This window comes from Nannospalax galili, unplaced genomic scaffold (assembly GCF_000622305.1).
Source record: "Nannospalax galili isolate Female #2095 unplaced genomic scaffold, S.galili_v1.0 scaffold702, whole genome shotgun sequence".
NCBI classification, from domain to species: Eukaryota; Metazoa; Chordata; class Mammalia; order Rodentia; family Spalacidae; genus Nannospalax; species Nannospalax galili.
The window spans coordinates 1,421,347-1,448,763 of NW_008348657.1; the positions used below are offsets into that span (position 1 = coordinate 1,421,347).

The window sequence follows — 27,417 nt, forward strand, 5'->3', positions numbered from 1 at the left end:
ATGGTAAAGGAGGCTGTTAACGCTCTCAGAGATGGAGGGGGATGGTCACGAGACCCTCCTCAGTTTCCAGTCACCACTCTCTCCCGCCCCAGGTGCACATGGTCTTGGTGGGGTGCTAGAGTATAGGAGGGGAAGGTTGACTGGGGGACTCCAGTGATGCGGCTTTAAGATGGGCCACCATGTTGGGGAAGGGGATCTCCCTGTGGTGTGAGTCACTCCACCTTAAGTTCACTAAGTGAACTTGGATGGGGTCCTCTTTTTGGTCTGTCAATGACCTATCTTGGAAAAAGAGGTATTTCTTTACATCTCCCCCAGGAAAAATCAACAACAGGGCATGACACTGTCACCACCCCACTGGCTTCTTGAACCCTGCAAAGGAGAAAGCACACACACCTCTCATTTTTTAAAACAGCTTTATTAAAGGCTAATAGTATAAAATATGACCAAGTTACAAGTTGTAAGAATTTATCATCTTGGAAAATCTGTATCAAAGAGAGGAAGGTGTGAAGAACAGAAGGCCGCTCCTGACAGAGAGGAGGGGTGTACCTGGCCAGGAGGCAGACCCCACTGTTCCTAACAGCATATCCCAGCCCAGAGGGCCAGCGGCTGGGCCCAGGGGCAACCCAGACACAGAGTCCGGGTTCCTGGGAGCTTTCTGTCAGATGCAGTCACCAAAAGCAAGATAGGGAGCCCTGGAGCTGCCTCCCAGGCACTGAGCCTGGGTGTGTAGTAGGGGCCCAAATTATTCACGGGCTTCAGCTTTAAAAACAAAACAAAACAAAACAAAACAAAACAGAACCTCCTAGCTTTAAAAACTCCACCATGACACGAGGAGGGAGGAGGTGGAGAACAGAGGTTCATTTCCATGCATTCCCGGGGGGGGGGGTCAAGAAGTCAGCTCAGCAGGGACTCTGCCCAGGGATGGGTGGGGGCACAAAGCCAAGGTCAGGCAGGTTCTGTAGGACCCCTCCAGGTCTTCCCACCTGTGATTTCCTAGTTGCTCTGAGGGGCCCTCTTAAGAAACACCACTGTAAGAGCCATCAGCCTGTGGGTCCTCACCCAGAGGGTCCCAGTGCTCAGCCCCTTCTCCATGTTCTCACTGGAGGAACCCAGAAGGGAATGAAATTATGAGAACATGGTAAAAAAAAAAATCAGAATTTCTGTCCAGAGGGTGGACGAATCACCTTCTCCCTTCCCTGCAATGCCAACACTACCAGACATAGACCCACAGGGAAGGAAAATGTGCAGAATGGAACTCAACCTGCTGTACTGGGGTGGAAGGCAGGCACTCAGGGGCTGTGCCGGACTCCTCTGAAGAGTGAGTGACAGCCTGGGCTATGCCCACCCTCTTGCCACAGTAGGAGTCTTTCTTCCTTTGCAAAGGTCAACTCTTCTCAAACAGTGGAGAATGAGGAAGGCAAACCAAGCTCGAGAGACCAGGGAAGTCTGGGCTGTACGCTGATTGGCAGGTATCACACTGATGTTGGCTAAGTACAACTTTGGCTTAAATATTCCTGGGGGTGAGTGGGGTCAGGGGTTGCTATGTGCTTTACCTTAGTGCTAGACAGAATATTCCATAAGATATTTCAGAAAGTCCTATGACCAGGCAGTAAGAAGATGATGCCCCTTTGGTACTAAAACCAGGCGCTCGTAAGTGGGGTCACAGGGATTAAGGCTTCAGGTTAGAATGGGCAGGGAGGAGCACACCACACTGCACAGAGCTCATAGATCTGCTTGTCCTGTCCTGCAGTTACACGTGATCCAGGGGTTATGGCAGGGCGGTGGGAAGGACAGAGGACACTGGATTCTGGGTGAGGAACAGATGCATCACCTAGCCTCGGTGTGGGCTCAAGGGAAACAACTGTTGTGAGCTCCCAGGACCACAAAGAGGGTGCTGTTGGGGCCATTAGGAAAGCCTCTTGCCTTTGGCTGAGGCAGAGTCCTTCATGACTAGTTTCTGGGATAAAGGATGGCCACAGCCTGTTAGTGTCATGTTGGAAGTTTCCAACACAGTGAATTAGAAAAGTCCTGTTCTTCAGCCCCATCGTCACTACCCTGTGTCCTGTAGTGGCTGGGCCTGCGGCACCAAACATGTCAGTTATAACAAGAGGTTCCAGGTTTGGGGCAGGGGGGACTCAAAACTAAAAAAGCTGCTGGATCTACATATAAAATAATGAGAAGTTGATATAAAAAAACTACAAACATGCAACTGCTTTAAACAAGAGTCAAAACTCGTAGAGAAGGTATCTGTTTCCTGCTCGTGAGTGGGGGATGGGAGGGGGAAACAGGGTGGCAGAATGCTGGACAAGTGCATTTTAAGGGCAAATCTTCCACAGTGACAGCCAAAAGCAATGTTGTCATAACTGAGAACGTGCCAGCAGTCACCCAACCCACATGAAAGAGGCGGGTAGGCGGCAAAGAGAAGAGGGAACTGTCTTTGAGACTTCTGTCACCTCGTCAGAGAACTTCCTTACAGGAGAAAATGGGATGGAGCTGGGAACAGAAGTTTTATTTTTACAAGACTTACTAAATTCTTGATAGTCCTTAAAAATCCCAAATGTAAAACTTCTGTTATCAAATCCTTGAAAATAGCATATATATCTGGCTTTACCAAAAAAGGGAAATACCTGGTAACATTTCCCAGTTCCCAAAAGACTAAGAAAAAGAGTAGAGAAAACAGCTGCCCTTATCCTCAGTGGGCCACAGTGGCGAATGTTGGGGCTCTTGGCTGTGTGTTTCTGAGGAGCACTGTTTACCAGTTGTCCAGAAAATCAAACCCAGTCTTCAAGAGGATGTTGCTTGAGCTGACCTGCAGAGAGACAAAGGTGTCAAAGTAAGATGGAAGCCTCTGTTTCAGCCAGGTACAACCTAAAAACAGCATCTCATTTAAAATGACCCAGATGAAAGCAGCCTGCTTCTACCTCAGGGGACTCTGACCTCAATTTACCTTGGCGCTAGGGACCAGAAGCCTGCACAAAATCCAGTGTATAAGCTACACTCTAACACATCCAATGCCAGCCCCTTGGGCCCCAGGAGAGTCTGTGTGCAGTTTCCAGAAACACACAGAGCACGGTTCCCTACAAGGACTTTTCTGCTTCAGAGTGACATTATAAACATGCTGGAAAAACATTCTCTCGCCGGTGTGGTGGCACACACCTTTAGTCCCATCACTTAGAAGGCAGAGGCAGGCAGATCTCTGTGAGTTCCAGGCCAGCCTTGTCTACAAAGTGAGTTCCAGGCCAGCTGGGGCTACAGGGAGACCCTGTCTCAAAAAGACAAAAAAAAAAAAAAAAAAAAGGAAAATGTATAAACGTGTGTGTGTGTGTGTGTGTGTGTGTGTGTGTGTGTGTGTGTTCTTTGGATGATCTTGCCATGAAGCACAAGCTGGCCTGGAACTTGCCATCCTCCTGCTCGGCCAAGGCCTGTGTCACTGTGCCTGGTTTTCCTGCTTCTCTCCCAAGAGGACTCACACATGTTCTGTGAAAACGCCTCTTTCTCTAACTGTGGTCTCAGAGAAGAGCATTGCTTAGGGGTGGGGAGACAACAGCAGGAAGATGAGGGTCAGAAAAATAGGCACAAAGAGGGATCTGCAGATGGGGGTAGATGGGAAGGAAGAACAGGGCCAGGGTAATGGGGTGGGGCTGAGACAGAGAGTTATAAAGCTGTGAGGGTTAACCTTTTCAATTCAATTGGATCTACAATTATGATGGAAACAAATCTCTGGGCATGTCTGTGAGGAAGTTTCTAGATTATGTTAATTGAGGTGCAAAGACCCACCCTAAATATGGGCGGCACCATCCCATGGGGTGGGGTCCTGAACTGAATAAAAAGGAGAAACCAAACTGAGCTCCAGCATCCATCTCTCTGCTTCCTGACTGTGGATGCCATGTGAGCAGCTGCCTCATGCTCCTGCTGTCATGCCTTCCCTCCATGATGGACCGCACCCTACACTGTGAACCCAAGTGAACCCTTCCTCCCTTAAGTTGCTCTTGTCAGGTATTGTGTCACAGCGATAAGACAAGTAATTAATACCGAAGTGCTAGAAGACCAGCTCCTGAGAGGACAGGAGCCTTGGCCATCTGCTGAGGGAGACATACATGTATCAGGGGCTTCTCTGGACATGGAGAGCCGAGAGGAGGCAGCCAGGAGTCAACAGTAGAGTAACCAGCAACCAAGTGAAAAGGGAACAAGGCAACTGTACAGGCATCTCTCTTAATGTAACCAGATGGCCAGGAAGCCCATAAAGAGGTGCTCACACTGTGGCTAACAGTCAGGGAAGCACCAGAGAAATCACAGCGAGATAGCCAGCACTGGCCAAAAAAGAAAGGAAGCTGGAACCCGTGGGCACTGTTGGTGGGAAGGTAAAATGGTGTAGCCACTATGGAAAGCTGAAAGGCAGATCCTAAGAATGCAAAAACAGGATGATCATTTGGTCCAACAATTCCCTGCCTGGAAGAAGGGTAAGAGAGCTATATTCCCAGTCCTTGCCTCCAGCATCTTCTCTATCACCTAACCCCATCCTGTTTGGAAAGGGTTAGTGGCTAGCCCCTCCCTGAAGCAAGACTCAACTGCTTCCCTATACACTTTTTTTTTTTTTTTTTTTTTTTTTTTTGTCTTTTGTGAGACAGGGTCTCCCTGTAGCCCCAGCTGACCTGGAACTCACTATGTAGATCAGGCTGGCCTCAAAGTCATGGAGATCCCCCTGCTTCTGCCTCCTAAGTGCTGGGATTAAAGGTGTGCATCAGCATGCCCAGCTTTCCCTATACTTTTTGTGACTACCTAAGGATCCCTTTCTTAGCCACACCTCAGCCTGACCTCCAAGGTCCCTGGGGTAGAGCTAGCTGCCATTCCTCCTCTACCAACCACCTTCTTCTGTGAGCTCCCCCTGCAGCACCCCTCACCCACCCCACAGTTGCTAGAGCAGGTGTCATATAACCCCCGAACAGGTCAGGGCCCCATCCTGGTGGCAGGACACCAGTCCCTAAATCCTCCAAGCAGAGGAAGAGAAGAGTACACTGGTGGCTGTCCCCCCCTGTGGGTGAGGGGTCCCCCCTTGGTCATCCCTGAAAGAATGTATCCACCCCACTTTTGAAATGGCCTTGGTGCCACCACCCACCTGTGCCAGTGCAGGCTCTGAGAACAGAGTGTCATCCTCTTCATCTTGCTGGGTGGCAGGAGATGGTGGCTTCTCTGGGGGCTTGGTGGGGGTGGCTTTAGGCAGTGAGCTAGCAGGGACCTGCACAGGCTGGGGTGCCTCTTGCTCCATGCTCTCACTGGGAAGGGCTCGCTGCTCTTGGGGTGCAGCCCTGGCCTCCCTGTCTTTTGTGGGGGCTTCCTGGCGGTAGCAAGCTGGCAGAACCTTCTCCCCCTTCTCCATGGACTTGATCTGGCTTGGTGTCAGAGACTGGAACTCTGCCTCAGGATCCTCCCGAGAGCGTTCGGCATTGATCTTCCAAAAGGATGCTTCCTCTTCCTTCCGGGCCGGGCCCAGGGCATCCAGGCTAGAGGACCTGCTGCCCTGGGGGGGCTTGACAGCCTGAGAGCCCTGGGGAGTCTTGGCCGCTGGCCTGGGCTCACTGGCCATGGTGGCCGTGCCAGGCTCCTGGATGGATAAAGAAGAGATGCTGAACTCCATCTGACTCTGTGGGAAGACAAACAGGAACCAGCCTTAGAATCTTCCGGAATAGACACCCAGCTCACACATGCTTTTCCCCACATGTATGCAGACACCACAAAAACAAGAACTGGTGCCCATTTGCTGGAACTTTCTGTTAGTCTCAAGTGACTATTTTTTAAAATTTATTTATGTGTATGAGTGTTTTGCCTACATATATGCAAGTGCACCTATGTATGCAATGCCCTTGGAGGTCAGAACAAGGTGTTGGATCCCCTGGAACTGGAGTTATGTATGGTAACTGTTAGCCACTATGTGAATGCTGGGAACTGAACCCAGGTCCTTTGCAAGAGCAGCCAGTGCTCCTTTATAACTGCTGACCCTTGATCCCAGTCAGGGTCACTGGATGTCTTCCTGCACACAGTTCACCCAGTCTGAAATATCACACAGCAAAAATTTAACATTTAAACCCTTGTCTGCATGGTTTCAGATGTACCTTGCACACTGCTTCCCATAGCTAGCTCTGGTCTTACGCCCTAGCTGTAGATCAGTTATTTCTGGTCAATGAGTTAATCATTTCAACCTGTGCTGACTCATGAACCACTGTCTTTATGATGGCAGTGCACAAGGCATCACCTGGTAAATGGATCAGCCTGGTTTTGTTTTTTTGAGAGAGCAAGAATATTACATTACTTTACATTGACAGTGACACTGTGTCAAAGCACAGAGAAGGGGCAGTGGATAGACAAGATGGCCAGTCTTCCTGTTCCCTAACCAGCCTGGAAGCCCCTCACCCTGCCTCTCTGTGAAGTGGGAAGAGCTAGGGACTGGAGACCAGGAGCTTGAAGCTTGGAGGGTGGTAGCAGGGAGACCTCTGGCAGCAAGAGATCTGGGGAGCCCTAGCACAGGCCTTCAGCAGTGAACACACCCTTGGTCTTGTGCAGGGTAGAGTCCTTAGCTGTGTAAAAATATGAAGTCTTTTAGTAATTTACCTACATTCTCAGAAATAACAAGATGCTTGGGGCTGGAGAAATGGCTCAGATTTACATCACTGGCTGTTTCTGCAGAGGACCCAGGTTCAATTCCCAGCATCCACATGGCAATTAACAAAGGTCTGTTAACTTCAGTTCCAGGGGAATCCAACACCTTCTTCTGACCTCCATGAGCAATGCATGACATGGGTGCACTTACATACATGGAGGCAATATACTCATACACATAAAATAAAAATAATATTTTTTAAAACGATAATAAGCTGGGCGTGGTGGCACACACCTGTAGTCCCAGCACTTGGGAGGCAGAGGCAGGTGGATCTCTGTGAGTTCAAGGCCAGCCTGGTCTACATAGTGAGTTCCAGGACAGCTGGGGCTACAGGGAGACCCTGTCTCAAAAGGAAAAAAAAAAAAGATAACAAGATTCTCTCAGGGTTCCCATCCACATGCAGGGCCCTTCCTCAGGGGGAACACAGCCTTTCTCCCACATGAGCCACAGGATCAAGATAGCATGCCATGCAGGTTCCCCAGATCTGAAGTCAGTGGCCACCCCTCAGATCTAGAGGATGTGACAAAAAAACCCAAGCCCAAATTGTGAGCCCAGGCAGCCTCAAAATGTGACCACCATAGGAAATAAAACCCAAGGAACAGCCATCCACACTCCAGCTCTGTAAGGGGCTACAGTGAAGAGCCAGCGCAGCTGACTGAGTGGGTCCAGCATGGCAGGTGCACACAGGGTGAGAAAATGGTGGTGTATGCTTGTGATCCCCAGAACTAGTGAGGTTGAGGCAGGACTTCAGGATCCAGCCTGGACTTTGTCTCAGCATCAGTACCCCGTAAGGAAAAAGAAAAGAAAAAGCAAAGGAGATGGAGATGCTGAACACTTATTTGCCCCAAGTCCCTAGTCCACTAGAAGACTCTGTAGCTAGGTCTACTGACTCTAAGACCTGGATACAGAGATAAGAAGTCAGGGGCCAGGGGCTGGAGAAATGGCTCAATGGTTAAGAGCACTGGCTGCTCTTGAGGAGCACCTGGGTTTGATTCCCAGCACCCACATGGCAGCTAACAACCATCTGAAACTCCAGTTCCAGGGGATCTGACTGTTTTGATCTCTACAGGCATTTCATGACACGGGTGCACTTAGATACATGCAGGCAATATACTCATACACATAAAAATTAAAAAATAAAATTTTTTTAAAAAAAGAAGTCAGGAGCCAGCAGGTACAGTGTCCATGGAAACATTGGAGTCTTGTCCATCACAAGTTTGTGTACATTTATGGTCTGATCTGACTTTGAAAGGATCATTTATTTTTGTGATTTTTTCTTTCCTTTCTTTCTCTTTTCTTCCTTTCCTTTTTATCTTATGTTTTTGAGAGAGGGTCCCATATAGCCCAGAGCTTCAAACTCTCTATATAGCCAAGGCTGCTCTTGAGCTTCTGATCTTCTTGTCTCCAGCTCCAGTGCTAAGATTACAGGTACAAGCCACTATGCCTGGCTTAAAGACCATTTTTGAGTTTGGCTTTCTAAACATTGCCTATTTTCAAATTCCCCAGCAGGACACAGAGCTGCTGGTACAGACACGATGGTTTCCTTAAGTAAGCAAACTGCTAAAAATAGCTCAGAAGTGGCCCAAGACTCACAGATGGGTTTGATCTGGAAATTATGGTGTAAGGAAGGCACTTAAAATCATACTTTGCCACACCCAGGCTTTTGGGGGGGACCCCCTCCACCTTCTCTGGAAGGATCTTTGCCTAGAAGCCTATGGATCATGAAGCCAGGCATCCTGTTATGTGGGCAGCCAGATGCTGTGGAGGGAATTCAAGCACGGGATCTGAGGTCATGTCACTATGGAGTGACAGCTGCTTCCATCAGACCATGGTAATCAGATGCCTGTGGGCAGCTCCCCAGGGGAGGGTGACATCAGGTTAGAGGGAACATGCTGCCAGGAGCAGGTACCTGCTTTGGGGACAGGAAAACAAGAACCAAATCAAAAAGGAGCTAGAGTACTGTGACCCATGCCCATAATCCCAGCACTCAGGAGGCTATTGCAGGAGGACTGCTGTGAGTTTGATATCAGCCTGGGCTACACAGTGAATACCCAGCCAGCAAGTCACAGCAATAACCTGTATCAAAAAACAGAAAAACAAGAAGGGGGAGGAAGAGGAGGAGGGGAACAAGGAGGAGAAAAGGGGAGGGAGGGGAAGAGGAGGAGGAGAGGAGGGAGGGGAAGGAGAAGAGGAGGAGGAGGAGAGGAGGGAGGGGAAGAGGAGGAGGAGGAGAGGAGGGAGGGGAAGGAGAAGAGGAGGAGGAGGAAGAGAAAAGGGAGGGAAGGAAGAGAAGGGGGAGGAGGTAGCTCCTGTTTCTATTTCTGTGTTCGTGACAACCTTAAATTTGCATGTGAAGTGCTACTAAAGTTACAAGCTGACCCCCTCCTTCCCCTTGCTGGTGAAGGACCTCTCACACACTCACCACACAGGACTGTGACACAAGATTTCCAAACACAATCTGGTGGGATGAGAGGGGAAGGAGATGTTTCCTCTCCCTGTTTACCTCAGCTAGGCTGAAGAACCACAGAATGGGCTTGGCAGGGCCATGAGAGATTGGGGCAGCAGCATCCATCCTGTGTGGCCCCATTCTTGTGGTTGCCATCATAGCCCACTAGGAACTGACCTTCCTTATACCTTTCTCTCAAAACCACTGACACAGTGTGACGGTCCTGGGCTCATGGAAGATGAAGAGAATGGAAGCATTCCCAGAACCCCTAGGCCTTGTGAGGAGCCATGGAACAGGACAACAGATGGATGACAGAACCCGTGGAGAACATCATGGCTTAGGCTCCACAGCCTCAGCTGTGGGCACTATAAGGGGGGACCCCAGAGCAGCACCCTCAGATCTCCTATTCCAAGCTTAGACTTAGCCCACAAGTCCTAGCTAGGGACAATAGAAATCAAGCCCTCAGGGCCCAGAGCAAGTCAAGAGACCAACACCTGGTGGGAAGCCACCAAGGATACTACAATCACCCAGACCTCATGTTCTCAGAGGCAGAAGTTGGCTCAGACCACAGACCACACAGCTTGGGAAGACTAGTCCAGTGGTTTTAGCTGATTGAGCATGTACTCTAGGCCAATGACCATGGGAAACCTTTAGATACTGGCTCCTGTGCTCTTTGCAGAGGTAAAACAAGGGGAGCAGAATCATTATCCCCTTTTCATTAAAAAGTGCCATCTCTAACTGGGGCCCATGCAGGCCAAGGCTGGGGAGCAGAGACAGGAAGCTGATAGATGCCAGAGGCAAGTTTCTCCTTGCTGGAAAACAGCCCATCTTTTTCAGGCATGGGAAAGGTCATGGCAGCCTCTTACAGTGCACAGGCGGCTGAGCCAGCCCTGCAGGAGTGTGCTGCACAGAGGATGACAGGAACGACAGCGGTCACAGAAAGGGTTGGGACTCAACTCATTGTCTTCTGTGATCCTGGAGACCAGAGATGGAAGAGGAAGGAAGGAGGCAGTTTGGTTTATGGCAGCACCCTGTCTGCCTCCACACCCCTGGGCTCCAGCATCCACTCGGACCCAACCAGCCAGCAGGGCTGGGTGTCAGTCAAACCATGTAGAGAACGGATCTCTGCTGGCCACATCCATTCTAAAAACAACAAGACCACAACAGAGCCCGGAATCTATTTTTATGTTCCACTCACTGGAGAGGAATGTGTGATATTCAGCAAAGGGGGAGTACATGCCACCAAAAAGAACTGTTTGACTTGGCAGCCACCCGCAATTCCAAACTATTGAGACAAAGGCTACGGTCAGAAAGAATTGCAGTTTACAGGAGCAAATCCCCCATCACTTCTCCAGATGCTTAACATGTGTTCTTTCCTTCTCCCCTCTAAAAAGGAAGAAGGACATCTAGAAAATTTTGAGAACCACAAAATTAGCAAAGAGACCATCTGAAAGGGACAAGCCAGCATGATGAGGTGGCTGGAAACACAAGTGGCCATGCCTTGTGAATACCCACTTTACATCCTAAGGTGTCTGTGTAGACCAGGAGATAAATAACACGCCTCACATTTAGGAGCCCTGAAGTGGGCAAACATACCATCAGTCAGACTCCAGGGCAGGCATAGCCTGGTGATACCCTCTGAGACCCAGGAAGTAGCAGGTAAGGAAGTAGCCAAGGCCTAGGGGTCAAGACTAAGGGATGCATGAATATCAGCCCTGAAGCGCTGCCTGTCATGGGGATATGAACACTCATGTCTCCCTCAGGAGCAGTCTCTAGGGTAACACAGAAGACTGGTAATACCAAGTGGGGAGCACAGATTGGGTAGTGCACTCCCTTGTATACATGCTTCTCCTCCTCAATTTGTCCTCTGTAAAAGCAGCTGATGGGGATCAGAGGTGATGCAGCCACATGCTCAGCATAGATCTCACAGGGGTGAGTCTCTGGGCTGTGAATGGGATTTATGCAGCAGCTGGAAAATGTGTGGACCTTCAAGGGAAGGGGGCCGGAAATCCAGCAAAGATACTGTGCTGACAAAGGGCAGGTGATAGGATGGCACTGGGGAGGCTGGGAGCTTCATGGAGACCAGCAGAGCCCTGGGCAGAAAGGACAGGGCTGGGGTCACTGAACTGAAGGAGCTGTACAACAGTCTATATACAGGGCAGAGCTGGAAAGGTCTTTGGTAGGGGGCCACAGGGTTCAGCTCCAGGCCCCAGGAAGGTATTAGAATAGTCCAGAGGGAAAGAGAGAAGGAGGGAAGGAAGGGGAGGGAACCATCGAGCAGGGATTGGGGCCTCCATGAGGAAGACTCATGAGCCCAGCAAGGCAGGAGCTATGATGTGATGGGATGGGGTGTGGCCTGTAGGATCATGCTTCTCAGAAATTGTGACTAGCAGTGAGGAGGTACAGCCATTCGAAGCCACGACTTAGAACTAAGGGGTCCTTCTGTCCTCCATGGGCAGTGACGCCTGTGAGCTACATTCAGCAGGAGCTCCACTCTCCAGTCTGATGGTATGTGACCTACTCACCTACAACAGGAAGAGGAGAAGCCCCAGGGGGGAGGAATTCAGATGTGCACATGAGTTGTAAGTGGGGTATGCTCTGGAAGACATGCTAATGTGCGCATATATGAGTGTGTGTGTGATTACAGTGTGGCCTCCTCCTCCCTGAGGAAGGCCTGGAAGGTTCCCCACTCTGAAAAGACCACATAAGCCTCAGAATCAATCATTCGATCCCCCACTCCTTAGGACCCCAAACAGGCAGCTGAATGTCAATGAAGGCAGACTGAAGCCACACAGCTTGGGGCTGGGGTCCTGAGCACCCAGCCCTGCCTGCCCAGCACTCTCCTCCATGTCCTCAGCCCAGGCCACCTGGGAATGCAAGAAATCTTCTCCATCCTGGCCTCCTTCCTCGTCTGGGGTGTTCTAGTACAGGGTTTTTCCTCTGAACAGAGAGGTGCGTGAGAGAAGAATGCAGTGGTCCCCATGGATACTCTCCCCCACCATGCCTGCCAAGCTGACAGATGAGTGGAAAAGATGGCAGCCACGACCTTGTTGGGATGGGCAGGCCTCTCTTCCACCCTGTTGTCAGGCAGAGGCGGGGCATTGTTGAGAGTTATTGTCTTTATAGGAGTACAGGGATGTGTCTTGCAAGATGGAACATTCTGGTATGTTATTAGCTTTATGTAATTATCCCAGTGTTTGTAAATAGCAAAATACCAGAAAACACATGTGATTGTAAAATAAGGGAGTTCTGGCTAGGCATGGGTGGTACATGCCTTTAATCCCAGAGACAGGGGCGGACAGATCTCTGTGAAATCAAGGCTGTCTGATCTACACAGCGAGTAGGCCTGCTGGGGTGACAGGGAGACCGTGTCTCAAAAAAAAAAAGTTCTGCAGGTGAATGGTCATAGGCACATAACCACGAGAGAGTGTTAAATGCCACAAAGCAACTCACAACCACCAGCTCTAGGGGATGTGATGCCCTCTTCTGGCCTCTGAGAGCACTGCACTCACACATATACCCACACATAGACTCACACATATATGTATAACTAATTAAAAAAAATGTTTTTTGTCTTTTTGAGACAGGGTCTCCTTGTAGCCCCAGCTGTACTGGAACTCACTATGTAGACCAGGCTGGCCTCAAACGCACAAAGATCCACCTGCCTCTGCCTCCCAAGTGCTGGGATTAAAGGCATGTGCCACCACACCCAGCCTAATTAAATATTTTTAAGGTGCCTTGCAAGCACAAGGACCTAAGGTTGATCCCAGGAAACCCTGTCCCCAACCAAAGCAGGCTGGAGAGATGGCTCAGCAGTTAAGAGTGTACCCTGCTCTGGCAGAGGACCAGAGTTTGGTTCCCAGCTGCTCTAGTTTGCTTTCTGTTATGATTAAAACACAAACACACACACAATAAACCTTGGGAGGAAAGAAGTGAAGCAGAGACCATGGTACTTACTCACCTGTGTTTAGCACATGTGAAGCCCCTGGGCTCAATGCTCAGAACCCCTACTTGCCTGTACTGGAACTCACTATGTAGACCAGGCTGGCCTCAAACGCACAAAGATCCACCTGCCTCTGCCTCCCAAGTGCTGGGATTAAAGGCATGTGCCACCACACCCAGCCTAATTAAATATTTTTAAGGTGCCTTGCAAGCACAAGGACCTAAGGTTGATCCCAGGAAACCCTGTCCCCAACCAAAGCAGGCTGGAGAGATGGCTCAGCAGTTAAGAGTGTACCCTGCTCTGGCAGAGGACCAGAGTTTGGTTCCCAGCTGCTCTAGTTTGCTTTCTGTTATGATTAAAACACAAACACACACACAATAAACCTTGGGAGGAAAGAAGTGAAGCAGAGACCATGGTACTTACTCACCTGTGTTTAGCACATGTGAAGCCCCTGGGCTCAATGCTCAGAACCCCTACTTGCCCCAAAGCTAAGCTAGTAAATTTTGTGTTATGTGCATTTTATCATAATTAATAGAAACTTTAGCCGGGGATATTGCTCGGTGGTAAAGTGCTTGCCTGCCTAGCATGTGTGAGGCCCTGGGTTCAAGCCCTGGTACTAGAAAAAATGAAAAGATCCAGGAGTGGTGGTACACACCTGTAAGCCCAGCACTGGGGAGGCTACAGCAAGAGGACTGCCCAGAGTTGGAGGCCAGCTTGGGCTACATAGTGATGGCCCTGTCACTTGCTGCCAAGACTAATCCTGGGTTCCAACCCCAGAACCCACATGGTGGAAGGTCAGCAAGTTGTCTTCTGACCTCCACATGTGAACACACACACAAACACACACACACACACACACACACACACACACACACACACCCCAAATAAAAAAATAAATAAATGTAAAAAAATTAAAGATCAGTAGGTGATAGAGTCAAAGTAGAAAGAAATAACTCAAAATTAACAGTAGAGATGCCAACTTGAAAAGTCAACTCTTGCATTAAGCATGGCTGCATATGCACCTGCTCCATCAAGGATCAGTCTCTTGGGGACTTAAGAGATGAATCAGTAGCTAAGAGCACAGCCTGCTCTTGCAGAGGACCTGGATTCAGTTCCCAGCACCCACATGACAGTTAACAACCTTTTGTAACTCTAGTTCCAGGGGATCCAACCCCCTCTTCTGGCCTCCCTAGGCACTGCACACATGTGGTACACTTACATACATGTAGGTAATACTTACACACATAAAATAAAAAGAAATACATAAATAATTTTTTTTAAAGTAGCCTCTCATCTTACATCTTGACTCCAGCAGGCTAGACAGGCCTCACAGGCATCTATGCTGCCACATGGGTCACTTCTACACAGAGCCAGAAGCCCAGGCTGGCTCGCTGTGGCTGGCACCACCTGGTATGCAACTGAGACTCTCTTGAGGTGCAAGGATTGATCCCAGTAGATAGGGGTGCCAAGAACGGCCCAACTGAGCCCTGCTCTGACCCACAGTATCCCAGGCTGCTTTGGGCCACTAGTCCTAAGAAATCCTATGGCTCAATGACAACTGATGTAATGAAGTTGGCATTCACTGAGAGACAGTAGACCGGGTCTGATCTCACATTCTGCATTTGGAGAGTAGGGTCCTTCCCTCACTAAGACCACCTCCTGTGTGTAGCTCTCTACTGAGGTTTCTGGTTACTTTTAAGTTCCTAAAAAGAGTGTAGCCCATCTGTAGAAGCAAGAGGTAAAATCCTCTGAGGTTCTGGTTGTGAGAGGAAGGGGCAATCGCTCCCATCTCCACACATCCCACATGCCCTATTCTGCCCTCAGAAACTCTCAACACTGAATCATCAGAGTGGGAAGCTTAGGCAAAGGATTCATCCAGCTAGCCCAAGCCTGTCCCATAGCTCAATCTCAGGGTGCCACCAGCTCCCAGCTGACCATCCCCACCTCCAACCCTCTGCACTGACCTGGCTTCCTCACTAATCTACAGTAGAAACATAAAAAGACCTATGGTGGTACATGCTTATAACCTGAGCACTCCAGAAGCTGAGGCAGGGGGACCAGGAGTTTGAGGCCAGCCTGAGCTATATGCTGAGACTGCCTCAACAGGATCGATAGGATGTAGAGGTCTGCTACTTTACTCTAGGTTTAGGATCTGCACAGTGGTATGTGGAAGGCTGGGGGAATCCACCCTTACTTAGCAAATGTGTTCATCTGCATAGACACCATGTGTTCAACCACCTTTCATCTCAAACATGTGACTGCCTCAGCCATCGCATCTTCCCTGTCCTGAGGCTGGCTTACCTCACTTAGAGTCAGCCACTGCTCACTGAATTCAGTCTACCAATAAGGGGCAGTGCGGCTGTCCCTGTCCCCCAAGCCCTGGTGCATCCAAAGACATGGTCTTGAGAGGCTTCTCAGAGTCCCTGGAGAGTCCCTCAGTGCTCCCCTACCATGACCCTCCATCTCTATGGGTCTCCCCATCCTGGCCTGGTTTTGGGGTCAGCTGGGCAAGGATTGTAATCAGAAGCAGTGGAAATGAGTGAAAAGTCAAGAAACAAAGCCTTCAATTACTGATGAGTGCCTGAAAAGCCCATTCTGACCTCAACACAAGCCCCACTCCAGGCACACTGCTATCTCCTCTGTAGCACTTAGGGACAACCCACTAGAACACTACATGGAAAGTTCTAGAATTAGAATTAGAAAAGCCTGACCTTTCTCTTCTCTTTGGCAGAGAGACACCTGCCTCTTTGTTGTCTTGCTGCGTTCTAAGGCCCTTCTTCTGCGTAGCAGGGGAGATGGGGACACGCATTGAAGTCAGACTCGATGCTCTGGTAATGACAACCAGGACATGATGACTGAGGCACCACAGTCAGAGCTCCATGCTATGTTCCATCAGCTCCCTAAGGGTGTGTGTGTGTGTGTTCACATGACATGAAAACTAGCTAGTCACCTCACCAGGGGCTCTAAACTGTCTCATGGGGCATCCCCTTCACAGTGCTAAGTACAGGTGGGCTAAGGCGTAAGGACAGCGAAGTCCCCCTGACAAGTCAGTCCCCATTCAAGATGGATGGGAGCTCATGGGTCTCAGAGACATCACAGGACACCATGGGACTAACAGAACCCAAGATGACCTTGTGTTCCTCCACCAAACCACGCACAGGCTCAGCTCCCCCAAAGTCACTTTCTGTCCGACTGACATGGGCTGTCAACTGCAGGCCAGCAGTGGGGACCACACAGTCTCCTGCACACATCAGATGCTCAAAGAAAATGTACTGACACACCACTGTTTTTAAAAGGGACAAAGACATCTAAATTACTTAACTTACCCTTGTTTCCCAGGAGAATGGGGCCGAGTGCTCATCTTGCCAAGTTATGTCCTGAAATAAAAATTCAAGAATAAATTTGAGACCCAAACTCAGAAAACCCCAGGGAACACCCACCCAGATCCCAACTTTTGCTTTGCACAGGTCAGTGTTTTGGTGTTTACCACAGACGGCTGCTAAAGCTGAGGCCTCCAGGTCCTCTCCCACCAAACAGGCTCTTAGTCAATACCAGTGAGGCACCTGCAGACTCAACCCAATACAGAAGGGAACGATGAAGCTGCTGGTCTAGGCAGAAAGAGGCTCAAGTCTCATCCAGATCAGAGCAAACTATAGGACTGTGGGGTGACGATGTAGCTTTCTAAACCTGCTTCCTCACTTCTGTGATGGGGCTCACATACTCTGTAGGCAACCCATGCAAAGAACACAGTAGGGAACACATTTGAGCTCCCTTCTCCCTGACACACCATATGAAAGGCACAGATGACAGAACTGATTAGCCAAACATCAGGGCAATGCAGGTGCCTAAATGATAACAGTGCTGACATTGCCTGGGCTCTGCATGCACAGGGCAGCTGAAGAGCTCTTCAGAACGTAGCTGGATCCTGACTCTGGGCCTGAGGTCCTGTGTACCAATTTGAAGAAAGGACTCTGGGAACCACCCCTCAGGTCCCCCTCCCCAGTGTGCTTGTCTGTGCCTGGTTGCTATGGTGACCAGTTTCTGAACCAAAACATAAGACACACTGGGAAACTTAGAAAGGGTAAACTATTTTATTTTACTTTTGTTTTTTGAGACAGGGTCTCATCTTTCTCAGGCTGGCTTTGAACTCACTATGTGTTCAAGGATAACCTTGAACTCCAGATCTTCCTGCCTCTACCTCCTGAGTGCTTGGATTATAGGTGTGCACCACCATGCCTGGTTTATAGAGTGCTAGGATTGAACCCAGAGTTTCCTGCATTAGTACTAGGCAAGTACTTTACCAACTTATATGTCCAAGACCCCAGATAAAATATTTTAACTGAGAATAATAATATAATATCCATCCCCAGTGCCCCCCCAAACAACTCCAGGTGATACGTGCCCCTCCATGGAGTTCCCAGTAAATTCTGCCTCTTCTCACTCAGGAGCCAGGTGACCTGGCTCCCACCTCCACAGGGAGAGTCAGTTTTGTCCATGGCTTTTTCTTCAACTGCTGACAGAGCCAGCTCTGCCCCAGATGGGCCTCACAGATGGCAGACTCCCGAACAGTGCTTGAGAACACAGCTATCAAGGCTATAAGCCAGGCTTTCCTGGGCAAACCCTGGCTGAGCTGAAGACTGAAGAGTGAGTTGAGGTCCAGTTAGGAACTGTAACAACAAAGTCATTTGGTGGCTCTGGAGAGCTGATGGTCTGTTCCCAAGTATGGAGATGGGGAGGGAACCAAGCTTTATAAGGGTCCGTAACAGACTTGTTCTGGCTCTTATTTCCGCAACTAGGGGCATCCTGGGCTCCACACTCCTCAGGCATTTATCAACTGTAAATATAGGACCTCTGCACAAGCCAGGTCCTCAAACACTCCAAACTCCCACTCTCAAGGCATCCCAATGTGAGCAGTGGCTCCCTGGCTCTTTCAGGCTGTGGGCCCCAAGAGTGGAGCCACTGCCTACAGATGGGATGTCACTGGCACTGGGGATGGGCAGTTGGTGTCTGTGTAGTAAGGGCTGGCCTATCTGTGGCTATTGAGGATGGGCTGGGCACAGCAGGAAGGGCCTTCTAGGAAGCCAGCTCAAACATTTCCTTCTGGTGGGTGTGCAAGGGGTAAAGGGTTGCACACTAATGCCAGGGGAATCCTGCTCATGTGGATGTATATTATACCAAGACCACTTCAGAAAGAACATACCCTCAAGACCAGAGTGGGCTATAGCAGGAAGGAGGTATCAAACATTAGGAGAGCCACAGACTTTCAGGGCTGGCAAGGGTGCCCCTGTCAACACAGTGCACCATAAACAGCCATTGATCCTATGCAGCAGCATAATGCACACCCAGTGGTAATATACATATGGCAATGTCTGCTGGGGACCTTGTACTCCAAAACTGACTTGTGCTGATTTTTTCCCCGGATTTACTTTTTAAGTTTATTTATTTATTTGTGTGTGTGTGTGTGTGTGTGTGTGTGTGTGTGAGCATGTGCACATGAATGCAAGTTCCAGTGGAGGTCAGAAAAGGGCATCAGATACCCTGGAGCTGGAGTTACAGGTAGTTGTGAGCTGCCCAACATGGGTGCTGGGAACCCAACTTGGGTCCTCTTTAAGAGCAGCAAGTACTCTTAACCACTGAGCCATCTCTCAAGCCCTACTTGTGCTGCTTTTCACTACTTGTGGCTGACAGGCAAACCTTCTCAAAATGAGAAGGACAGAGTCACTGCCTTCCCCTCTGGAATTTTAGCTAAATCCCAGTTACTGCCAATGTCCAAATTCTGCTCCTCCAAAAATGGCCATGGCTATTGGAAGGAATGTGGTTCAGTGGGCCTGGGAGCAAGCAACAGCTGCAGCTGGGGCCTGTCCTCATCTCAGTGTGCTTGCTGGGGAAGGGACAGTGAGCTGATCCGAAAGTCTCAGAAATTCTAGATTCTCGGAAATCCTCTCAGAAGTGATAAGGCAGACAGCTTTGTTTCCAACGGGAAGAGAAACAGGTCAGTGGAGCAAGATGCTGTTCGTCCTACATATCACTTGTGGGAGAGGTAAAGGGGATCCTCTGGATAAGGCTACCAGCCCAAGTCACCTTGTGACAGAGGTGGGTGGGAGATAGCACAGGATGATGGAGCTGGACCCACCCATGTGGTCCCTGGCCTGTCTCCTAAACATGGATTCTTTGTCTCTTTGAATCTGCAAAGATAAGTTGGAGGCTTGTGGCTATGGGAATTGACTGAGTGGAACTCCAAGAAACAAAAGGCAGGCCTAGGGCTTGGTGGGGTTGGGTCCCCAGTGGTCACTGCCCATCCTTGCTGGAATTCCACAGGGACTGCAGGCAGAGGGGCCACTGAGATTTCTCCTGAACTTGGTGTCAACAGTCTTTGCTCCAGCAAGAAACTTAGTTAAGAGAAATCAAGATTCCTTAGATTTCTACAATGTTGAGCTCACAAGAAATAATACATCCAACAAAAAAATGTGATGGGAGTTTTATCATCAGTAAGCAGTGGCTGTGCCTCCAGCTGTGGGGTGTGCTGGCACAAGAGCAGGGCCCAGGGCAAATCTTGAAGTGGCTCCCTCTCCTCCAGACACTTGTCCACATGCACACCAGCACAGATACACTCACACATGCTCACATATATACACAGATATATACACAAATACATATACAGACACACACACACAGACATACACACAAATACATACAGCACAGACACATTCACACATACCATATACTCACACAAACACACAGACATACTCGCAGATAAACACACATTTGCACACATACACAGATATACACATATGGACACACACTAACAATCATGTAGATATGCACACAGTCACACAGTGGCACAGAGTGCACATACACATACACACAGACACTCATACAGAGACACACACAGATACAGAGATACACACAGATGCACAGTCACACAGATGCACAGTCACACAGATGCACAGTCACACACACAGACACAAAAACATATTCAAGCACACACACATATACTTATAATACACTCACACAGGCACAGACACTCATATACATGGACACAGAGACATACAAACATACAAATTCATACACACAGATACACTCACAGACATGCTCACACACAGATACACAGTGAGTGTGTCTGTTATTCATATACACAGGCACACATAGGCCCACTTACTTATACATACACAGATACACATTCATACATATACGGACATACCCTAACTGCAGCTCCTCCCATGAAGCGTGTATACACACACACACACACACACACACACACACACACACACACAAAATTTCTACTTTCTTCTACTCCCATAATGACGAGGAGACAACCAAAATGTGGCCAAAGGCAGGTCTCACTTTGAGCTACCTGAAGGCCCTCTGCCTGCTTCCCAGACCCCTGAAATGGACACAGCACCGACACACATGTTACTCAGACTCAGGAAGACATAGGTGAACACCATTCTGGCCAACCATGATCCTCAGAGTCGGATTTCTGTTTTACACAGACATTAGCCCTAGAGGTCATGTGGGACCTCTGTGGAGCCCAGCACAAAAGCATGTCACACATTATCAAACACCAAATCAGAAAACAAGCCATGGAAGCCACGGGAGACACAGAGTCATGGGAACATGGAGCCAAAGAAAACCATGGGAGGCAGTAATCACAGGCCAGTGCCACACATGAGGTCCTGCTGGTCCTCAAAGCAGCTGCAAGGACTCCAGACAGAGGTACTAACTCTCCAGATGTACTTGCTCTGTCTGTAAAATGTACATCCGAAAGGATGTAGTATAAATGTACGTATTACAGATACACATACTCCTGATATCATGCTAAGTTAAGTAAGCCAGACACAAGAATAAATACTGTTTTTAAGATCCCACTCACATGCAGTACTGGAGTAGGAAACACTGTAGTGACAGAAAGCAGGAGCTGCCCAGAGTGGGAAATGGGATGGGGAGATAATGCTTAACTGAACTTTATTGTTTAATGGATAAAAAGTTTCTTTTTAAAATAGCACAAATGGGGCTGGAGAGATGGCTCAGTGGTTAAGAGCACTGGCTGCTCTTGCTAAACAAAAACAAAACCAAAAAAAAAAAAACAAAACACAAAACCAAAAAAAAAAAAACCCACAAATGGCTAGGCAGGACAGTGGATGGCTTAGCAGGTAAAGCCCTTGCCGCACAAGCTTCACAACCCTAACTGGATCTATCCCCAGATACCTCGTAAAGGTGGAAGAAGAGAACCAACCCCACCAAGCTTTGCTCAGACCTCCACTCAATCTCTGCAGCACACGTGGTACACATATATCATACTCACAATAATTTTTAAGTGTTTTTGAAACATGACTAGGCATAGTGGCACACACCTGTCATTCCAACACTCAGAAGGCTAAGGCAGGAGGATGGTGAGTCCCAGGCCAGCCTAGACAACATAACAAGACTGTCTCAAAAATAAATAACAAAAATAATTCTGAAGGGGGCTAGAGAGATGGCATCATGGTTAAGAACACTGGTTGCTCTTACAAAGGACCTAAGTTCAGCTCTCAGCACTCACATGGCTGCTAATAACCACCTGTAACTCCAGTTCCAGGGGATCTGACGTCCCCCTCTTCTGGCCTCCATGGGTATTACACAACATGGGTGGGCATACATACAAGCAGGCAAAACACTCATACAATAAAAATAAAGTAAATAAATTTTTTAAAATCCTGGAAATGGGTAGTAGGGATGGTGCATGCACTGTGCATATTCAGAATGCCACAGTCACTTAGAAATTGTCAGAATGGGTCTAGGGGTGGAACCCAGATGGTAGAGTGCCTGCCTACCATGCACGAAGCCCTAGGCACCATATACATAGGAAATAGTGGCACATGCCTGTAATCTCAGCACTTAGAAAGTGTTAGCAGGTGGATCAGAAGTTCAAGACCACCCTCAGCTACACAGAGTTTGAGGCTACCCTGGAATATATGAAACTGTTTAAAAAAAAAAACAAAAAAACATAAGCTGGATGTAGCTTATACCTGGAATCCCAACACTCAGGAAGATCAGAAGTTCAAGGTCATCCTCAGCTACTGTGGTGGTTTGAATGAGACTGTCCCCCATAGATTCCAAGTATTTGAGCATTTTGTCCCCAGTTGGTGCTGCTGTTTTGGGAAGTCTTAGAAGGTGTGGTCATGCATGTTACTGGGTGCAGGCTTACAGAGTTCTTAAGCCTTGCTGGATTTCCAGTCCTGCTCTGCCTGCTTCCTATGCCTGCTTGAAGATGTGAGGGCTCCTCTTTCTGTTCCAGTCACCTCTGCAGCCATGCCTCCCCACCATGATGGTCTCTTGCCCCTTTGGAACCACAAGCTAAATAAATTTTTCTTTCTGTAACTTCCCTTGGGCATGGTGTTTCTATCACAGCAACAGAAAAGTAACTAATACAGCTACATAGTGAGTCCAAGGATTGCCTGGGAATCATGAGACCCTTGAAAGGAAAGAAGAAAGAAAGAAAAAGAAAGAAGGAAGGAAGGAAGGAAGGAAGGAAGGAAGGAAGGAAGGAAGGAAGGAAGGAAGGAAGGGAGAAAGAATGAGAAAAAATGCTTGAAAGGGTAAATCCTGTGTAATGCATATTGCCCCACAATAAGAAGCCCTAGAAAGATATAGAGGAACTGCAGGCACAAATTACTAGGTGAGAGATGCCAACCTGGCAGGCTACAGATGGTGATTCCACCTCTCCTGTGAAAAAGATCAGCAACTGTGTGGTCAGGTGCACAAAGACCACCCTGAGCACAAAGGCCACTCTGTGAAAAGGCTCTCAATAAATACTGCCTGGCCTCTAGTATATTTGCCCTACATACCCCTTCTTCAAGTCTCAAGGTTTCCAGGCCAAGTCTTGCCCATCCCCACATCAAGGCAGGTCTAAAGCAAGTAAGTAGCCTCTTAGTGCCAGGGCTCTTCTGTTCTTAGAGGCATTTAAAGATTACACACTACAGCAAGCATATTTAATAACAAAGTTTCAGAATTACAGTCTCCACCTCCTGCCAACTGTACACACCCTCACTGCAGAGGGAGAATCCTTCTGTACAATTTAACTACCACCTCCTGCTAGGAGTGCCCAGTTTCCAAAAGTGAGAGCCCCAACTCTCAAGTGCCTAGAAATAGGGCTGGTTTTCTTGGTGACCCAAAAGCACTGCCTGCAGCCACAAGGAGTTTCAGAGTTTTACTGTATCCCTGAAGCTCAGCATCAGGGGAGTCTCTGGGTGACAAGAGTAGCACTGTGACTTCAGATGAGAAATGCTGTCAGTTAGAGAGAGCAGGCTCCCACAGCAGAGCCTGCGGAGACGGACAGAAAGTCCCTCATGTGGACGGTCATTCTTGTGCTGATGCCGGGTGGCCCAGGCCTCTCTGTGCACATCTAGTAAGTACCTCACTGAACTCAAAGATCCCAAAGCCTGACTGTCACTCATCTGTAGGAGTCAATACTAAGTGGCCACAGCACTCTGGCCTGTTAACAAACTAAGGACAGTTCATAGTTCCTCTCAGACTCAGAAGTGCTTCTGCCATATTTAATTCTCCATATTAAAAATGAGAATGAGTTCCCAGCTCCTGAAGTCCAGTGGCTCACAACTGCCTGTAACTCCAGCTCTAGGGTGATCTGATGCCTCCAGCCTCCGTGGGCACCTGCAATCACATAGACATATCCACACATGCATAATTTAAAAAATAAAATTAGGTGGGCTGGAGAGATGGCTCAGCGGTTAAGAGCACTGACTGCTCTTGCAGAGGACCCGGGTTCAATTCCCAGCATCATGACAGCTGCGAACCATCCTTAACTCCAGTTCCAGGGGACTCCGAAGCCCTCTTCTGACCTCTGAGGCATTACGTGGCATGGGTGCACTCAATAAAATAAAATTAGGGGGCTGGAGAGATGGCTCAGCAGTTAAGAACACTGGTGTTCTTGCAGAAGACCCACGTTTGAATCCCAGCACCCACACAGCATCTAACAACTGTCTGTGACTCCAGTTCCAGGGGATCCGATGGCCTCTTCTGTCCTCCGTGGGCATTGCACAACATGGGTGCATTACCTACAATCAGGCAATACACACATACACATAAAATAAAAATAATAAATTAAAAAAATTTTTTTGTCTTTTTGTCTCCCTGTAGCCCCAGCTGTCCTGGAATTCACTATGTAGACCAGGCTGGCCTTGAACTCAGAGATCAGCCTGCCTCTGCTTCCCAAGTGCTGGGACTACAGGGGTGCGCCACCACGCCCGGCTCAATAAAATATTTTTTAAAAACTGGAATTAGGTCTAGTAAGATGGCTCAATGGATAAAGCTACCTGCCACACAAGTCTTACAACCTGTGTTCGATCCCAGGTTGTAAAAGGGGAAGGAAATAACTGACTCCAAACATTGTCCTCTGACCGCCACATGTTTACCATGGTATGTGTGCACATACACACACCATTATAAATAAATAGATTTTTAAAAACTGGGACTTCAGGGCATGGTGGCACATATCTTTAATCCCAGCACTTGGAAGGCAGAGGCAGGCAGATCTCTGGGAATCGAGGACAGCCTGGTCTACATAGTGAGTTTCAGGCCAGCTGGGGCTACAGGGAGACCCTGTCTCAAAAAACCAACACTGGGAATGATGCTGAGGGTGTATGTAGCTCAGTGGTAAGGGGCTCGCCCAGCATACACAAGGCCCTGGGCTCAATACCCAGCATTATAAATATACCCATATATACAGAAATGAGCACTCCTTGGTGTTCAAGGTTGAAAATCAGTCCAGGTAACATGGGCCTATCATTCTAACTGCTCTGGAGACTGAGGCAGGAGGATTCCAAGTTCAAGACCTATAGCCTTGGCAACAGAGCGAGTTCTAGGTCAATCTGGGGTAGTGTAGCAAGACACTGTCTCAGAATTTAAAAGTAGAAAAATAAGGAGGGCTGGGTCTATAGCTTGGTGGGAAAGCACTTACTTGGCATGTAGAAACTCCTGGGTTTAATCTCCAGTACAGGGGAAAAAACTGCTTGTTTGTAGCAACTATGTACATACTTACAGAACTGGAGCCATTCTCTTTGGCCTGTAATATATTTATCTCTGCTGACATAAGAGGTTCCATAACTGGAAGTTCAGATCTGCAGTTCTAAAGGCAGAAAGCCCTGATGATTTAGCTGGTGGCACATTCCACCGGGGACACAAGTTCAAGAACGCAGGCCTCTGCAGCCCCAGGGCCACCCATGGTGGTGATGGGAACAGGGAACAGACCGGGTGGAGTAAGTTCAAAGGGAAGGCACAGTGAACAAGCAGGAACTCAGCAGCCACTCTTGTTAGTTAATTATTTATTTTTGAGAAATGGCTATATTTTCCTGGTACCATGGGAACTGGCTTAGGGTGTGATTCCTGTCAGTTAGAAGATGACTCCAAGACTGGCAACATGCTTCCTGCCCTCCACAAACTGTTTATTTCATCTCTGCAAAACCAGTTTCTAGGCTGCTACTGGGTCACCTTCCATGGAAGCCAACAGGGAGGTGCCCAAGAGAGAAGGCTGTGTCTGATGCCTCAGTTCCAGGCACCAGGCCAGGTGCTATCAGGGTAGGGAGCCATCAGTCTTCAAGGGGAAGCAGGAGAGACAGGCCCAGGGCCTTCCCTCGCAGCCAGTGCAGCTGGTGCAGCTGCATCTGGCCACTTCTCAATGCCAGCCCTGCAGCCTAGGCAGAGGGACACAAGAGATCAAATTTACCTTGTCCTCATTTCTAACATACATATGGATATGCCAGGTAGGAGGGGACGGTGACTCACTCATTCAGCCTTCCTTAAAATTGAGCCCAAAATACTAAGAAATCAACTCTCAAGCCACTACTACCCGCCCCCCTGAAAAAAAAAGAAAAAAAAATCTGAAAGAAAAGAAAAAAGCTGAGGGCTGGGAAGATAATGCTACTGGTAGAGTGCTTGCTACACAAGCATGAAGACCTGAGTTCAATCCCTAGCACTTCTGTAAAAGTAAGGCATGGCGGTACACACTTATAATCCCAGCACTGGGAGCCAGAGACAGGAGTATCTCTGGGCTTCGCTGGCCAGTCAGCCCAGCTGAATTGGTGAACCCAGGCCAGACAGAGACCCTGTCGCCCAAATCAAGGTGGATGGCTCCTGAGAAATGCCCTAGGTTGACTTTTGGGCTACACACACACACACACACACACACACACACACAAAGTAAAGAGAAATGTATATTTTAAAACATCTGGGCTGGAGAGATGGCTCAGCGGTTAAGAGCGCTTACTGCTTACTGTTCTTGCAAAGGACCCAAGTTTGGTTCCCAGCACCCAAATTGTGTAGTTCACAATGACCTGCAATTCCAGTTCCAGGGGATCTGATGCCCTTTTCTGGGCTCTCTAGGCACTGCAGTCATGTGCACAAACAAACACACATTGACACATAGTTAAAAATTAAATCTTTTTGGGTTTTGGTGTTTTGAGACAGAACCTCTTTGTAGCCCCCAGCTTGCCTGGAACTCATCACTTAGACCTGGCTGGCCTCCATCTCCTAGATAGAGATCTACCTGCCTCTGCCTCTCAAGTGCTGGGATGAAAGGCATGTGCCATCACCCAGTCAAATCTTTTTTTTAAATCCTGAGCTGTGAGGCTGGAGAGATGGCTCAGTGGTTAAGAGCACTGGCTGCTCTTGCAGAGGACCTGGGTTCAATTCCCAGCACCCACATGGTGGCCAACAACTGTTGTCAACTCCAGTTCCAGGGGAATCTGACGCCTTCTTCTGACCTCCACAGGCACTGCATGACACAGGTACACTTACACACATACAAACAATACATAAGAAAAAAAAAAATCTTGAGCTGCCTAAGTGGGAGGGGAAGGAACACCCTCCCATGTCCCAGGTTCCAGACCTAAGAAGCTGGGTCACCAAATTCACATCCAACAAAGCGGATGGTGCACGCCATTGCTCCCAGCACTCCAAAGCAGAGGCAGGCGGATCTCTGTGAGTTCAAAGCCAGCCTGGTCTACATAGCGAATTCAGGCCAGCTGGGACTATAGGGAGACTCTGTCTTTATAAAGACAAAAAAAAAAAACAAAACAAACAGGAGAGTCCTGGAAAGATCCCACCATTTCTTGAGTGATCTGAAACTTTTAATGACACCGGTGTGACTTCTAATATATTATTGTGCTGGATAGCTTTAGTGCCAACTTGACACACCTCGGTTGAGGGAGCCTCAATCGGGGAATTGCCTCTATTGGATTGGCCTGTAGCCATGTCTGAGGGGCATCTTCTTGATGAGTGATGTGGGAGGGCCCAGCCCACTGTGGGTGGTGCCACCCTGGGCAGGTGGGCCTGTGCTGCATAAGAAAGCAGGCTGAGCAGGAGCCAGGGGAGCAAGCC

The 27,417-nt window shown here is 48.7% G+C and overlaps 1 protein-coding gene across 1 annotated transcript in view; it reads right to left on the bottom strand.

Annotated features, from left to right (window-relative positions):
• Positions 1-396: 396 nt before the first annotated feature.
• The window catches only part of CUNH1orf198 (chromosome unknown C1orf198 homolog), a 31,135-nt gene continuing 4,114 nt past the window's right edge, over positions 397-27,417 (bottom strand). Inside the window, exons 2-4 of the mRNA XM_008845788.3 lie at positions 16,371-16,421; positions 5,117-5,641; positions 397-2,809 (exon numbers count right to left, since the gene is read on the bottom strand). Coding sequence (XP_008844010.1) covers positions 2,753-2,809; positions 5,117-5,641; positions 16,371-16,421 — 633 coding nt within the window. The 3' untranslated portion in view covers positions 397-2,752. The remainder of the gene's footprint in view (positions 2,810-5,116; positions 5,642-16,370; positions 16,422-27,417) is intronic.